General features: G+C 50.3%; 2 protein-coding genes across 3 annotated transcripts in view; one reads left to right on the plus strand and one right to left on the minus strand.

The window, feature by feature from the left end:
* Nucleotides 1-14: 14 nt before the first annotated feature.
* On the plus strand, nucleotides 15-3,553 carry MRPS12 (mitochondrial ribosomal protein S12). Its single transcript, XM_066242685.1, has 3 exons — nucleotides 15-149; nucleotides 373-440; nucleotides 2,884-3,553. Exons 2-3 carry the CDS (start codon nucleotides 392-394, stop codon nucleotides 3,252-3,254), a joined length of 420 nt encoding a protein of 139 aa, XP_066098782.1. The 5' UTR covers nucleotides 15-149; nucleotides 373-391; the 3' UTR covers nucleotides 3,255-3,553.
* A 1,081-nt stretch (nucleotides 3,554-4,634) lies between these two features.
* The window catches only part of FBXO17 (F-box protein 17), a 33,898-nt gene continuing 23,823 nt past the window's right edge, over nucleotides 4,635-14,709 (minus strand). The window contains exons 2-6 of one of the 2 annotated variants that reach the window (XM_066243591.1): nucleotides 12,145-12,510; nucleotides 11,682-11,793; nucleotides 8,215-8,310; nucleotides 7,193-7,328; nucleotides 4,635-5,609 (exon numbers count right to left, since the gene is read on the minus strand). In XM_066243591.1, the coding sequence (XP_066099688.1) occupies nucleotides 5,466-5,609; nucleotides 7,193-7,328; nucleotides 8,215-8,310; nucleotides 11,682-11,793; nucleotides 12,145-12,493 (837 nt within the window). In that variant the 5' untranslated portion in view covers nucleotides 12,494-12,510 and the 3' untranslated portion in view covers nucleotides 4,635-5,465. The remainder of the gene's footprint in view (nucleotides 5,610-7,192; nucleotides 7,329-8,214; nucleotides 8,311-11,681; nucleotides 11,794-12,144; nucleotides 12,511-14,709) is intronic. The other variant, XM_066243592.1, reaches the window with a different exon arrangement.

Raw genomic sequence — 14,709 nt, forward strand, 5'->3', positions numbered from 1 at the left:
GGCCAAGATTGACTCTGTCGTTGCCCAATCGCAATCTGTTCCACGCCCCTGTGGTGTACGTAAGAGGCAGAACCAGCCAGTCCCTGCCGGCTAACCCCCGGAAGTGGTAGAGGGAGGATCCTGCGTGTCTGCAGACCCTGCTGGGGTCGGTAAGTTCGACCTGGGGTCCTTCAAACGCCTCTGGTCCTCTCTTCAGTTTTCCCTTTACCCAGTATGTAGGCGGGGGCGGTTGGGCGCAGAGCAAAGCGTCAGAGGAAATTTTTTAGATTTAACCTGAAGGTCCCGAGAGCGGGAAGGGGAGAATTTGGATCCTTGCCTGACTACGGCCACTTTTCCCTCCTCCTTTTTAAGTTTCTTATCCCCCTAACACAGGGACACTCTAGGCTGCAGGATGTCCTGGTCTGGCCTTCTCCGTGGCCTGAACACGTCCATAAGTTATGGTAAGTGGGGGTCTTGGGCCGCAGAGATGGGGCTGGATGAGGGTTATCTCCTCTGGGACTTGTTTGCCTCTGCCACAGACTCGAGGGAATTAGGGTTTTAAATCAAGGATGGGTGCACGATGGGTTTTGGTGGAGCTTGGAGTGCAAAAGCAAGATGTGAGAAGTAGTTGCATTGAGGGCTGTTACTTAATGCTTCAGGAACTGCTGTATTGGCTAAATACCTGCCGTGGTTTAGACATCCAAGCAAGGCTTTTATCTCGTTTATTCAGCTGGTATTTTCAACCTTGTATGTGCCAGGCATTGAGAGGACACTTTATTTATGAACTTACTCCCTTAACAAATAGTAAATGGTTCTTATAGCCATGCCTGTTGTGAGGTATTTCATTCACTTTTTCACTATGCAAACTTTGATTAAGCACATTCTGTTTGCCATTCACCAAGGATTACAAGGCTGGCCAAGATAGGCCTGCATCCTGCCTGGGAAATCTGGGATACTTGACCTGCAGGTTTCTCTTTTCTTTTTTAAAGTGAAAGGAAGTTTATTAGTGAAGCAGTGGCTACTACACAGACAGAGCAGCTGACACGTGGGTTTTATGGTAGCCTCTCACACATGGTGCTCAGCAGGGAGCTGTGCTTATTTATGAAGGACACTGAGACACAAACATGAAGAGTCTTGCTAAAGGGCACACCACTAAGAAGAGATTTCTAGGAATGTCTCTTCCCCTTTAAGGACTCTGCTGTAACTTGAGACAAAGGAGATGGGGAAATGGACAGTACAGCCAGGACCTGCCCTGGATATAGAGGGGAGAGTGAAGTTTGGTGTCCTATACTAGTGACAAGAAAGGATGGACCTGAAAGCCTACACTGGGAACTTTTTAGAGGGCATGGTCCAGGGCTGCCTCAGTCACCACTGTGTCTCCATTATTGGGGCCAATATGCAATAGGTGCTGCTCAGTGAATGGTTGTTAAAGAGATCCAGTTATCTTTTGTTGTTTGTTTTTTTGTTTTTGTTTTATTTTTATTTTTTTTAGCAAGAGAGAGAGAAGCATCAACTCATTGTTCAACTTCAGTTGTGCTCCCATTGATTGCTTCTCATACCTGCCCTGACTGGGACTCAAACCGGTGCCCTTGGGGTCGAGCTGTCACTGTTGGGATTGAGCCTTGACTGGACCCAATTGGTGACCTTGAGGTCAATCCAGCACCCCTCGGGGTCTGCTGGGGTTGAACTGGTGATCTCGGTGCTCCAGGATGATGCTCTATCTGCTGCCACTGGCCAGGTCAAAACCCATTTACCTTTGAGTCTTCTTGCGTCCTACATCTATCGATGAGCAAATCCTGTGGGTCTGCCTTGGAAATATATTCCCTCCCCCACCTGCCTTTCCTCTTACTACAGTGCAGCCACACTAGTCTCCTTTCTATTGGTGTGTTTGGGGACACAAGCAGCAGGTGGGTGAGCAAGGGGGCGAGTAGGGAGACAGGGTCAAGAAAGTACTGGGGTCAGACCACGTGGGGCCTCCTGGGAGGACTTTGACTCTTACCCTGAGTGAGCTGGCCCCACAAGAGGGCTCTGAGTAGGGGAAGGATGTGATCTGATCTTGGTGTCCACAGGGTCCCTTTGGCAGCATGTTGGAGCAGATAGTAGGAGTGGGAAAGCCTGGGAGGAGGACACAGGTGAAGACGTTGGACAGGACCAGAGTGGGTGCAGTGCAGGAGGGAGAAAAGATGTATTTGAAAGTTCAGCTAACAGAATCTGCTCACAGGGTGTGAAAGAGGGTGTGGTGGGAGGAGGAGGAGTAACACCTCCCTAGAATACCCAATGAAGTTGCTGTGGAGATAGCATGAGTTAATTTGGTGTGATACGCTGTGGTATGTGAATGTTTTGAGCCTGTTTCCTCTTTTTTTTCTTAAGTGAGAGGAGGGGAGATAGACAAGTCAGGATCCATCCAGCAACCCTGTTTAGGGCCAGTGCTCTAATCAACTGAGCTATTCTCAGCGCCTGAGGCTAACACTTGAACCAGCTGAGCCACTGGCTTCGAGGGAGGAGGGGACAGGGAGGGAAAGAGTAGCAGATGGTTGCTTCTCATGTGTGCCCTGACCAGGGATTGAACCTGGGATGTTTGCATGCTGGGCCAATGCTCTATCCACTGAGCCAACTGGCAAGGCTGTTTGCTTTTATTATTCTGTTTAAACAGCACTAAAATTAGTACCTTCTTTGCAGAATAAAGTCAGGTAATTCATGTAAAATGCTTAAACTAGAACCTGACACATGGTGGTTGCTCAATAGATGTTGTTTATCCTGTTATCTATTAGTTCCCCGAGATGTAAACAGGTAGCTTATAAAGTGCTTGGAACGGTGTCTAGAAGACCAGAATTGAGTCTAATATTGTTATCTGTTCATTGGGATAATAACACCCATTCTGTCCTACTGGTTGTGTCTCTCCAGGCCTACCCCTGACACCCCGGCTCTGGGCCACTCGCCCCATGGCCACCCTGAATCAGATGCACCGCCGGGGGCCTCTGAAGCAGCCACCTCCAACTGTGGGCCCCACAGAAGGCCGGCCACAGCTGAAGGGCGTGGTTCTGCGCACATTCATTCGTAAACCCAAGAAGCCCAACTCGGCTAACCGCAAGTGCTGCCGTGTGCGGCTCAGCACAGGCCGCGAGGCCGTCTGCTTCATCCCAGGGGAGGGCCACAGCCTGCAGGAACACCATGTTGTGCTTGTGCAGGGTGGCCGCACCCAGGACCTGCCTGGTGTGAAGCTCAAGGTTGTGCGTGGCAAGTATGACTGTGGCCATGTGCAGAAGAAGAAGTGACCACCAGGGGCACAGTGTGCTGGGGTTTACACAGAACAAGAACCTTTGTCTCTGGGTTCCTGCAGTATTCTCCGGAAGCAAGGCCAGCTCTAGAAACAGCTGGTCTTCATTCGAATTCTGGGCCCACCTCTCCCATCAGGACCACCCATAGGGATCCTGGCTGTGAATTAGAGAAAGGTGCCCCTTGGTAGAAAATAGGTACAAGAGGCTTCTTCTGCTGGGATAGTGCACTGCACTGCCACCTGATGGGAAGGGGTCACAATAAACACAGAGCCTGTGGTTATGATGTGTACGCCTCACTTGGTGTTCACTGTCTGTGTGGTCTTGGCAACTGACTCGCCCTCTGGGCCTCTGTTTCCTTCTGTACTCACAGCATCCCTTTTGTTAGGTTTGGGGAAGATTAGATACTCCATGAACAGAGCACATGTGGATGGCTAGTCTGTTTTAAGGTTTGGAGTGCAGCGGCAGCACCGAGACCTGGCTCCCCTTTTGTAGGCCTGCGCGCCTGTGCAAGGAAAGCCCAGCTCTCAAGCTTCCTCCTGAAAATGGCAGTAGAGTGGTGGCGATGAGGGGCGTTGAGGAAGGATTGAATGTGGGGTGCTCCTGCCTCTTAAGTTGTTCTGTGACTTTGAGTTTGTTACCCCCTAATGGGCCAGTTGCATCTCATGGAAAATGGTCCTGAAAGTAATATTATCCTCACCTGATCATATGCGTGGTGATGTCAGATTTTTCTTTTTTTTTGTGTGTGGCAGAGACAGAGTCAGAGAGAGGGACAGACAGACAGGAACAGGAAGGGAGGGAGATGAGAAACATCAATTCTTCGTTGTGGTTCCTTAGTTGTTCATTGATTGACTTCTCATATGTGCCTTGACCAGGGGGCTACAGCAGACTGAGTGACCCCTTGCTCGAGCCAGCGACCTTGGGTCCAAGCTGGCGAGCTTGGGGTCTCGAACCTGGGTCCTCCGCACCCCAGTCTGATGCTCTATCCACTGCACGCACCACAGCCCGGTCAGGCAGTGATGTCAAATTTTAAGATTAGGAGCTGTGCTTATATCATATCTTGGGCTCTGGAGCCTGACTCAGGTACAAGTCCTGCCTTCCCTATTTACTGGCCAGGTAACATTAGGCAGGTTATTAAACTTTGAGCCTGTTTCCTCCTAGACTAAATGGCACTGAAAATGGTGTCTGCCTGAGCGCTGTAGGGACAACGCTGAGAACTGGCATCAGAGCTGCCCAGTGTGGCCTTGTAGCCCGCCTCCATTTCCAGTGCAGTGCTTAACACGCCTTCTAAATTTTCACAATTGAAAACATCCCACAAAACTTTAGGATCAAAGTTGGAGCCAAATAGGTGCATTGGTTACAGACAAGTCCCCCATCATCTCATGTTTAGCACCAGTTTTATTAAGCTAGTTTGGTGGCTGTGCCCACCTGGGGAAAGAGCAGGAGACATGAGGGGAGTCGGGACAGGAGAGCTTTCCTTCACAGCACGCATTGCTCCTGGAGTTTGTATGCACGTGGGCTCCAGTGGAGAAGAGGGTGTTGCCTTATAGTAGGCAAGCTGCCCCTGAGGCAAAGGCAGGAGGTGTGGGTGGAGGGCACAGCACAAACCTGGTCTCAGATTCTGCAAGAAACACTGCCAGTTGGCCCAGTGGGGGGATGCTGATGGGGCAGAGTGCTGGAGGATGTCACATGGGCCCCACAGCTAAATCCCAGAGACTCCCCCAAAGAACAAAGGGTTCCCTTGGGTGCCCCTGTTGGTCCCCTTAAGGGCAGGCTTTTCTGACTGGCCTCTGCTCCCTGGCAGCAGTCAGCTTAACCTGGAAACATTCCAGGAAGAGTCCCTGTCCCGGGTTGTCAGCAGCTTCCCCGTGAACAATCCTGTTTTGGCCTTTGTGTTTTGACTCAATGTACCAGCTGACATCCACACACGAGAAAACAATTCGCAGGCAAAGTAAAAGTCTCGGTTATTCCTTGAACCCTCCTGGTTCAAGAAGCTGTGAACAGCCTGGTTGGATCCCTGGTTTCTTGAACAGCATGTGGGCCACCAGGTTGAATCAGAAGCCACAAGCTTGCTGGAGGCTGGCTGGAAACAAGCCGGACGGGATGTCCAGTACCCCAGGCATCCTCTGGCTTCTGGCTACAAAGCTGCGCTTGATTACCAATGATGTCTGGCAGGTGGTAGGTCCTGAAAGGCCTGATCAGGCTGGTGGGCTAGGACAGGCGGATCCTGACCCTCACGCTGGAGTGGGTAACAAGGGCGCCGTAGTGCCCCACCCAGGAGCGTGTGTCTCTCCCATACTGCTCAAAAGACACATATCGGATGCCCTTGCCAAAGTTGGTGAAGACGTGGGAGACCTGCATGGGGAAGGACAGTGAGAGGGTGAGGACCTGTGGGCTCTTCCTCCACCAGCTGGACAGATACAGTACTCCAAAACAGATGCCGTCCTGCTCTAGGCGCGGGATACAGCGGTGAGGAAAGCAACACAAGCCCTGCCCCGGTGGAGCTGACCGCCTCGTAGGGGACCCAGATACTGGAGAGAGGGGAAAGGGGCAGGGGGAATTCCGTAGGAGGTGGGGTTGGGAAGTGAGGAAGCAAAGGCCCCGCTGAGGTGACATTTAACACACAGCAGAGTAGGGGAGGCCATGTAGGGATCTGGAGGAGGGGTGTTCCAGGCGGAGGCCCTGAGGTGGAAGGGACAGCACAGTGAGGGGAGGACATAGGGTCAAGGAGGGACCGTGCTTTTCGCTCCATAAGACACACCTGACCATAAGGCGCACCTAGGGTTTTCAGGAGGAAAAAAAAATTCTGAACCAAATGGTGTGTTAAAATATTTAATAAAATACAGTATTTTTCGCTCCATAAAACACATGGGCACTTTCCCCTCCACTTTTGGGGAGGAAAAAAGTGCATCTTACGGAGCGAAAAATACGGTAATCAGCAGATGGTGCGGGGCCTTTGGGCCACAGAAGGACTTTGGCTTGTTTTTTAATCTCTTGTGCTTTTTCTTTTTAATTGACCTACAACTCACCTAACATAAAATGAGCCATTTAAAACTATAACTCAGTGGTTTTTAGTACATTCACAATGTGACACAAACATCACCACTATCTAATTCTGGAACATTCCATCACCCCAGGGGGGGAAAAATTAGCCATTACTCTCAATTCCTCCCACCCCCTAGCTCTTGGGAACCACTAATATATCTGTTTTCTGTCTCTATGGCTTTGCTTATTCTAGACATTTAATATAAATGCAGTCATACCATATGTGGCCTTTTGTGCCTGGCCCCTTATTTAATAAACTATTTCCAAAGTTGATCCATGTAGCATGGATCCGTACTTCATCTACTTTTATAGCAGCGTGATAAGACTTTGACTTTTACTCTGAGATGTAGCCGTGGGAGGGTTACAAGCAGGGGAGACTGGTGATCTGACTCACTTTGTAATGGGATCTTTCTGGGTGGTGAGTCTGTGTTGGATGGTGGGAGAGCAGGAGTGGACACACAAGATCACCTGAAAGGTTACTTTGATAACTGAGGTGTGATGATTGACAGCACAGGCTTGAGTGCCATCCTGGGCTTGAATCAGACCCTGCACACTTTAGTGTGACTTTGGGTCAGTCACGTGACCTCCTGTGCCTCAGTTCCCTCACTTCTAGAATAGGAATAGAGTAAGGACTTTGGTTCATCACTGCATTTCCAGCACCTAGAGCACTGCCTAGCACATAGTAGGTGCTCGATAAATGTATGTTTATTGAATGAACAACTAGGTTGTTGTACTAATGAAATGAATTAATAGGGAAAAGTTGGAACAGGGCCTCCCTGGGATGTAATAAGGACTCAAGGATTGTTAGCTGTTACTGTTATAGATACCCAGTGGTGAGGCAGGTTGGGAAGGGAATTTGAGCAGAGTGAGAGGTTAGGTGTGCCTAGACCCACCTGTCGGCAGCCTCTCTCAGTCCACTGAAGGACCGGATTGGGCGAGGCTGAGAACTTGACAACTTCATTTTCGTACACGTCCAGAAGGCGGACCCGGAGCCGGTAGATGCAGCCGCAGTTCTCTCGGGCACCCCACCTGCCAGGTGGGGGTGATCCTTGATGCCCCCACCACCCATCCACTCTCTGGGTTGGGAGGAGGGAAGCTGAGGGCTAGGCTTCCCTGCACTCCGATCAGGACTGCACACACCCACACCCCATAGGAGAGGTGTCAGGGATTCTGGGGGGGGAAGAGACTGGAGGAGGAGGAGCCTGGGCACTCCTGGGGTGGGTTCTGGAGACTGCGGTGTATGTAGGGGGGAGGGGCAAATAAGGTGCCCTGGGGAGAAACCACAGCCTGGGGGAGGAGGGACCTGGTATTTCCAGAGGGGAACCTAAGGGAGTAGGAATCTGGATGCTCTAGGGAGGAGTCAGAACACCAGGGAAGAAACCGGATTTTCTGTGGAGGAGCAAGAGCTGGAGGGAAGAGGAGTCAGTGCTTTGTGAAGGAGGCTGAGCGTTCTGGAGAGGAGCTCATCATAGGCCCACAAGCTCTGAAGCCAGCCAGTGCCTATGGCCCAACTCTGCCCCTTCAGAGCCTCAGTTTTCAGGGCACAATGCTCCCAACCTTTCTCAGGCTTTAGGGTCAGGGCAGAGTTGCAGGTGATGGGAATGGAGTAGGTGAGGTGAGGTACCTTGTTTCAGATCAGGCCAAGCCAATCCGTGGCCCCCTTGTCAACAACCCCCTGGCCTGCGGGGAAGAAGGTGGGGAGGAGTGCAGGGCAGAGGGTGTTGTGGGATCACCGAGGCTCTGCCCCTCCCTGGCTCTGCAACTACGGGAGCATCACTTCTCTCAGCCTCACTATGAAGGGGACACAGTAACAGTGGCCAGCCCATGGCATCGATGGGGGCATGAAATGAGCCCCTTATACAAAACTGCTGCCACTACGCTTGGTTCTGGGGGTGGGTTGCCATTCTTCACTCACCAGTCAGCCACACAGATCTCGATCTGGGCGCTGTCCAGCAGCTCCTGCCACACCCCCTCCATCACCAAGTCCACAAGCTGCCTCTTGAAGCACCATCTGGAAAGAGGAGATGGTGGGGAGGGATGCGTAGCAGACAGTCACAGCCTGGAAATCACCTCCTACCAGAAGCCTCTTCCAATAACCCCGAAAAAGCAGCCCGTCAGGGTTTGCTCTTAGACAAGATTTATGATGGGCTGGGCATCTCACATCCTTCCATCATTTTCCACCCTGCCCTGGGCTCCAGGTGGCTGCCGGGATTCAAGCCTGCTTCAAATATTTGTGGAGACCTGGACATGAGTACAAATGGAGGCCCACATTGAGTAGGGAATTCTGGGGCCTCCTAAAATGTGGGTGCCCTCGGTCTGAGGTTGTATTGCCTGCATTGATTAGTTTCTCTTACCCTCTCTTTCTTGTTGGGTTAGTCAATGGGAAACTCCAGCAGAAGATGGAAGCGAAAGAAGAGTAAAATGAGGCTATTTATCCTCCTAGATCCCTCCCTAAGCGATCACCTGGGACTGCTATGTCTGTTAACAAAAGGGCACAGATCCACAGTGCCCTCTCCTCACAGCCTTCTGTTTCAGTGACTCCGTCCTTCCCTTACCCCTGTCAGGCCTAGGAGTGGTAATACCCCCCCCCCCTCCGCCCCCGTGCACTGTCACTAGCCTGCGGGTCATGCGATATCCCTTGTGATCTGTCTACACTTTTGTAAACAGCCCTTCTCCTGTCATTTGAATATGCCATAATATAGAAGTAGTGTGATACTGGTGGAAGAACTGATAAGTTGCCCAGTGGACAGAACATGGTGCTCAGAGACCAGACCTAGGTATGTCTGGTGTGTACGTGAACTTCATAAATGATCGAGGCGGCATTGCCATTCCATGGGGAAAGGATGGGTTCTTTAGTAGACGGTGTTGGAAAAATGGGCTCGGTATATGGAGGTGAGGGTGACTGGATCCTTAGCTAATACCACATTCAAAAGTGGATTGAAGATCTAAATGTGAAAGATAAAACTATGAGTTTACTAGAAGAGATTATAAGAGAATATTGTTAGAATCTAAAGCTAGAAAAAGATTTTTAAAAATCTTGAAAAAAATTTGATTGATTTTAGAGAGATAGGAAGGTAGAAAAAAAAGAGAGAGAGACAGAAACATTGATCTGTTCCTACAGGTGCCCTCACCAGGGATTGAACCTGCAACCTTTGCCTATCAGGATGATGTGCCAACCAACTGAGCTATCCGGCCAGGGCAGAAAAGGATTTTTTAAAACAAAATTTCAAAAACAAATTCTAAAGCAAAAGAGGGAGAGATGAATTTGATCATATGAAAATAACAAAGAATGCCATGGACACAGTAAATACAGATGGTAGAGTGGGAGATTTTTGCAATTCCTGGATGGACAAGGGACAGACATCTAGAACATACAAGGAATTCTTGTATATCAATAAGAATAAGACATCAGCCCTAATTATAAAGTACGAACAGCCATTTTACAAAAGAAGGAATCCAAAAAGCTAACAATCTTATGAAGAGATGCTTAGTAAATTGAAACATGCAAATTAAAATTAAAAGTACAGGCTGACCTGTGGTGGCACAGTGGATAAAGCTTCAACCTGGGACACTGAGGTTGCTGGTTTGAAACCCTGGGCTTGCCTGGTCAAGGCATATATGGGAGTTGATGCCTCCCGCTCCTCACCCCCTTCTCTCTCTCTCTCTCTCTCTCTCTCTCTCTCTCTCTCCTAAAATGAATAAATTAAAATTAAGATAAAAAAATTTAAAGAACAATGAGATAGGCCCTGGCAGTGTGGCTCAGTCAGTTAGAGCAGTGGTCGGCAAACCGTGGCCCACAGCCACACGTGGCTCTTTGGCCCCTTGAGTGTGGCTCTTCCACAAAATACCACATGTGTGGGTGCTACCTCCATAAGGAATATGCCTACCTATATAGTTTATGTCTAAAAATTTGGCTCTCGGCCCTGGCCGGTTGGCTCAGCAGTGGAGCGTCGGCCTGGCGTGCGGGGGACCCAAGTTCGGTTCCCGGCCAGGGCACATAGGAGAGGCGCCCATTGGTTTCTCCACCCCCCCTCCTTCCTCTGTCTCTCTCTTCCCCTCCCGCAGCCAAGGCTCCATTGGAGCAAAGATGGCCCGGGCGCTGGGGATGGCTCCTTGGCCTCTGCCCTAGGTGCTGGAGTGGCTCTGGTCGCGGCAGGGCGACGCCCGGGAGGGGCAGAGCATCGCCCCCTGGTAGGCAGAGCATCGCCCAAGGTGGGCGTGCCGGGTGGATCCCAGTCGGGCGCATGTGGGAGTCTGTCTGGCTGTCTCTCCCCGTTTCCAGCTTCAGAAAAATACAAAAAAGAAAAATAGTTCTCAAAAGAAATTTTAGTCGTTGTACTGTTGATATTTGGCTCTGTTGACTAATGAGTTTGCCAACCACTGGGTTAGAGCATCTTCCTGAAACACCAAGTTTGTGGGTTCGATCCCTGGTCTGAGCACATATAGGAAACAACCAATGAAGCGCAACTAAATGTAACAACAAATTAATGCTTCTTTCTCTCCCTCTCTAAAACAATAATAAAAAAAAAACAGCAATGAGATTTTACTTCACCCTGATACACTGGCAACTACTAGAAAGCTGGAAAATGCCTTGCGAGAATGGTTGACCATGGGGGCAGGGAACAAGGAAATGGGTATGGGGTATGAAGATAAACAGAACCAGTTAATCAGACTGTTCTGATGTCTTCATAGCGTTTATCACAACCAGAAACTCTGGAGCCAGATTACCTGGGTTCAAATCCTAGCTCTACCATTTACTAGATGTTGGTTATTCTCTGTGCCTCAGTTTCCCATTATAAAGTGGAGATAACGATAGTAGTTTGTCACAGGTTTGTTGCCAGGATTAAAAATTATGTGTGTAACATCTGTCAGAGAGTAAGTACCCTAAATATTTGTTGTGTTCTATGTGTTTAATGTCTCCCCCTACTTTACATCTAAAATGCTAATGGGAAAAAAAAGCGGGTTCTTAATCTTTCTGAATTTTCCTTGTATCTTGACACACACTGCTCACAAAACTTAGGAGACCAGGGAACATGCAGATACTCCAGTACTTTCAGCCTTTTCTATAGTGCATTTTCACCAGTGAAATAAAAGTTGGTTTTGCATCTAATGTGCATAATTGAACAACTTTCTTTGACTTGTTGTTTGCTTTTATGATATTCTTGTTTAGTAATAAAAAAATTCAAATGCTTTTTTAATCGATTCATATTCATTTTGAAATATCCCCTAATTTTTGTGAGTATAGAACAGTACCTGGTACATAGCAGGCCCTCCACAAATATTTGTTGATTGACAGAATAAACGAGGGAAGGGTGAGAATGAGAGCAGTGGGATAGGGTTCCTATCCTCCTTGAAGCCCTTGCCTCAAGGTGGGCCACTCACTCGAAAGAAGTCACGAAACAGGTCTGGGAAGGAGCCCCCGGCACCAGTGTTAGGTTCTTTTCCACGGCCCAGCCATTGCCGCCATGTTCCACCTCCCAGCCTCTGAAGCCCTCTGTGGGATACAATGGGGCTGAAGACAAGGGATTCTCCTGCCAAGTAGTCCAGGAAAGAGCCCGCCACCACTTAACTTGACCCCGCCCACCAGCTTCTCTTTCCCGCGCGGGATCCGTGGCCCCGCCCACGGCCGAGTCATTCAGCTCTACCTACTCGGCGTCTCGGTCCCTCTCCCCGCTATCACGCAGTTGTCTACCTTCCTTCTCTTTACTCCGCTTCTCCCTGGCCCCACCCCTGCCTCCTCAGTCGGGGCCACGCCCACTCAGCGGCCACACTTGGGCCGTACCTCACTTACCCCTCGCGCCTACCGGCCCCGCCCCCCGGTTTCGGCCCCGCCCCCGGTACCCACGCTCTCCGCAGGAGTTGAAGATGAGGTTGCGGCGGAGGGGCGCTCTTACGCAGTAGCGCGCCAGGGCGCAGAGCGGGAACTCCTCTTCGTCCTCGCTCTTGGGCGGGCAGCGCTGGGCTACCGCGTAGAGTGCGCGGCCTTCGGCGCTGCGGTCGCGAGCCAGCTGCAGCAGCCACACTGTAGGCCCGTCCACAACGTCGCGCCACGCGCGGCACACTGAGCGGCAGCATGTCACTAACGCGCGCGGCGGTACGTGGCTCAGCACCTGCACCAGCAGCTCTGGGGGCAGAGCGTCCAAGGCGATGGGCGGATCCGGGGGCAGCCGCCGCCGCGAGGGCCGGGCACCCATCTGCGGCGGCTGGAATCCTGCAGGTTGAGAGGGGTTGGAGGGTCAGGGCAGTTTGGCCTCCCTCCACTTCTCCCTGGATGCTAAATCCTCTGCGGCTTGATTCGTGATCCCACCGGCTTTAATGGACAACAGGGTGACTGCAACGGCCGCGAAAACCGGGCACCTAGTTCCTGCCATCTGGCTCGGTCTGGAGGGAGATAGGGGGCTAAGCGTTGTTCCTGTTGGGCAAAAAGAACGTTGGCTAGATCAAGACTCCATAGAGACTGCTAAGCACGGCTTCCATGTCTGGCCTGAGCACTTGTATGTGTGTGTGGGTGTGTGAACACACATATACACGCACTTTTTTTTTTTTCTGAAGCTGGAAACGGGGAGAGACAGTCAGACAGACTCCCGCATGCGCCCGGGATCCACTCGGCACGCCCACCAGGGGGCGACGCTCTGTCCACCAGGGGGCGATGCTCTGCCCCTCCGGGGCTTCTCTCTGCGGCGACCAGAGCCACTCTAGCGCCTGGGGCAGAGGCCAAGGAGCCATCCCCAGCGCCTGGGCCATCTTTGCTCCAATGGAGCCTTGGCTGCGGGAGGGGAAGAGAGAGACAGAGAGGAAGGGGGGGGGAGGGGTGGAGAAGCAAATGGGCGCTTCTCCTATGTGCCCTGGCCGGGAATCAAACCCAGGTACCCCGCACGCCAGGCCAACGCTCTACCGCTGAGCCAACCGGCCAGGGCTACACACACTTTATATATGTGACTGTAAGCATGCTGAAGACAGACAAGAAATACCACCTAGAAGGAAACCATTTTTACCTCATCCCACAACCTGTGCCAACTTCTCAGCCTTTGAAATTCATGAACTGTTTGTCTCTTCACTGACCATTCTTGTCAACTTCTTGCTCTAACCAGAACCCAGCTCCCCTGTGGCCCTTCCAAGTGGCCAAACCTCCTTGCTCTTTGGTGCTGCTTCCAGACAACTCTCCATCCTTCTCCAAGGTCCCCAGCTATGAATGTTGTCATCAGAGTAGATGGTACCAACCACTGGTGAGATTCAGCTTGTTTGCACTTGTTTGGCACAACCAATACCTAATTTTTTGTTGAGTTTGACAAACTAGTTGTTAAAATGGCACTTGTAATCAGAGTTCTCTTTAAGGTGGGCACCTGGGCAGCCATCCAATGTGGAAATCACAAATTTACATTCCTTACTCTTTTTTAAGGTTCATCTGCACAATAGTGTATTCTACGCGCCTGTAGTAATGTTCAGTCCATCCATAGGTGAAAAAAATTGCAAGTGAGGATGCCAATCAAGAAGCAATATGGAAATATCATTTTTTGTTTTTTTACAGAGTCAGAGAGAGGAATAGATAGGGACAGACAGGAACGGAGAGAGATGAGAAGCATCAATCATTAGTTTTTCGTTGCGCATTGTGACACCTTAGTTGTTCATTGATTGCTTTCTCATATGTGCCTTGACCGTGGGGCTGCAGCCCCAAGTCAAGTAACCCCTTGCTCGAGCCAGCGACCTTGGGTCCAAGCTGGTGAGATTTGTTCAAACCAGATGAGCCCTCGCTCAAGCTGGCAACCTCAGGGTCTCGAACCTGGGTCCTCCGCATCCCATTCTGATGCTGTATCCACTGCGCCACCTCCTGGTCAGGCTGAAAATATCTTAAATAACAGTTTTATTTATTTTTTTGTCAGGTATTATTTAGTATTTTTCATTAATATTTTGAAACTTGTAACATCTAGTTTTGTGTACCTCTTTTATTGTTCTTATTTAAGTATTAAGTGCATGAAATAATAAAGTACTTTTCGGTATATCTTTTTTTATACTTAAGATGGTCATTACGGCAGGCAACCAGATGTTAAATTATTTGATTCCCACCACTGGTACCCATCTTGTGAACCATCTGCTGGCTCAGATCACTGCACCTCACTTCTCCATGATTTTAGCTCCAGGCTCACTGCCACACCTCCTGCCACATCATCATTCTTGGTGATTTCCATATCCACACAAATGATCCTTCTGCCATCCCCGCATCTCTTGGGTCCCCACTCCACATATCCTTGACCTGCTCTCCTCTCAGCCCCTCCCTCTCATGGTTACTCTGAAATCTTGTCTCAGTCATAGCATTTCAATATCAGGCATCTTCCTCCACCCCTTACCTCTTCTCTTCCCAACTTTCTCCCTCCAGTGTCCCAAATCCCCTCAATCCTTCCAAACCACTGGG

Source organism: Saccopteryx bilineata, chromosome 9 (assembly GCF_036850765.1).
Source record: "Saccopteryx bilineata isolate mSacBil1 chromosome 9, mSacBil1_pri_phased_curated, whole genome shotgun sequence".
Taxonomy (NCBI): Eukaryota; Metazoa; Chordata; class Mammalia; order Chiroptera; family Emballonuridae; genus Saccopteryx; species Saccopteryx bilineata.

Bases quoted from the DNA above. Each gene is read 5' to 3' on its own strand.
- MRPS12 (XM_066242685.1), top strand. From the start codon at position 392: ATGTCCTGGTCTGGCCTTCTCCGTGGCCTGAACACGTCCATAAGTTAT. The intron at 441-2,883 runs GTAAGTGGGGGT...GTGTCTCTCCAG, and splicing joins GAACACGTCCATAAGTTATG to GCCTACCCCTGACACCCCGG.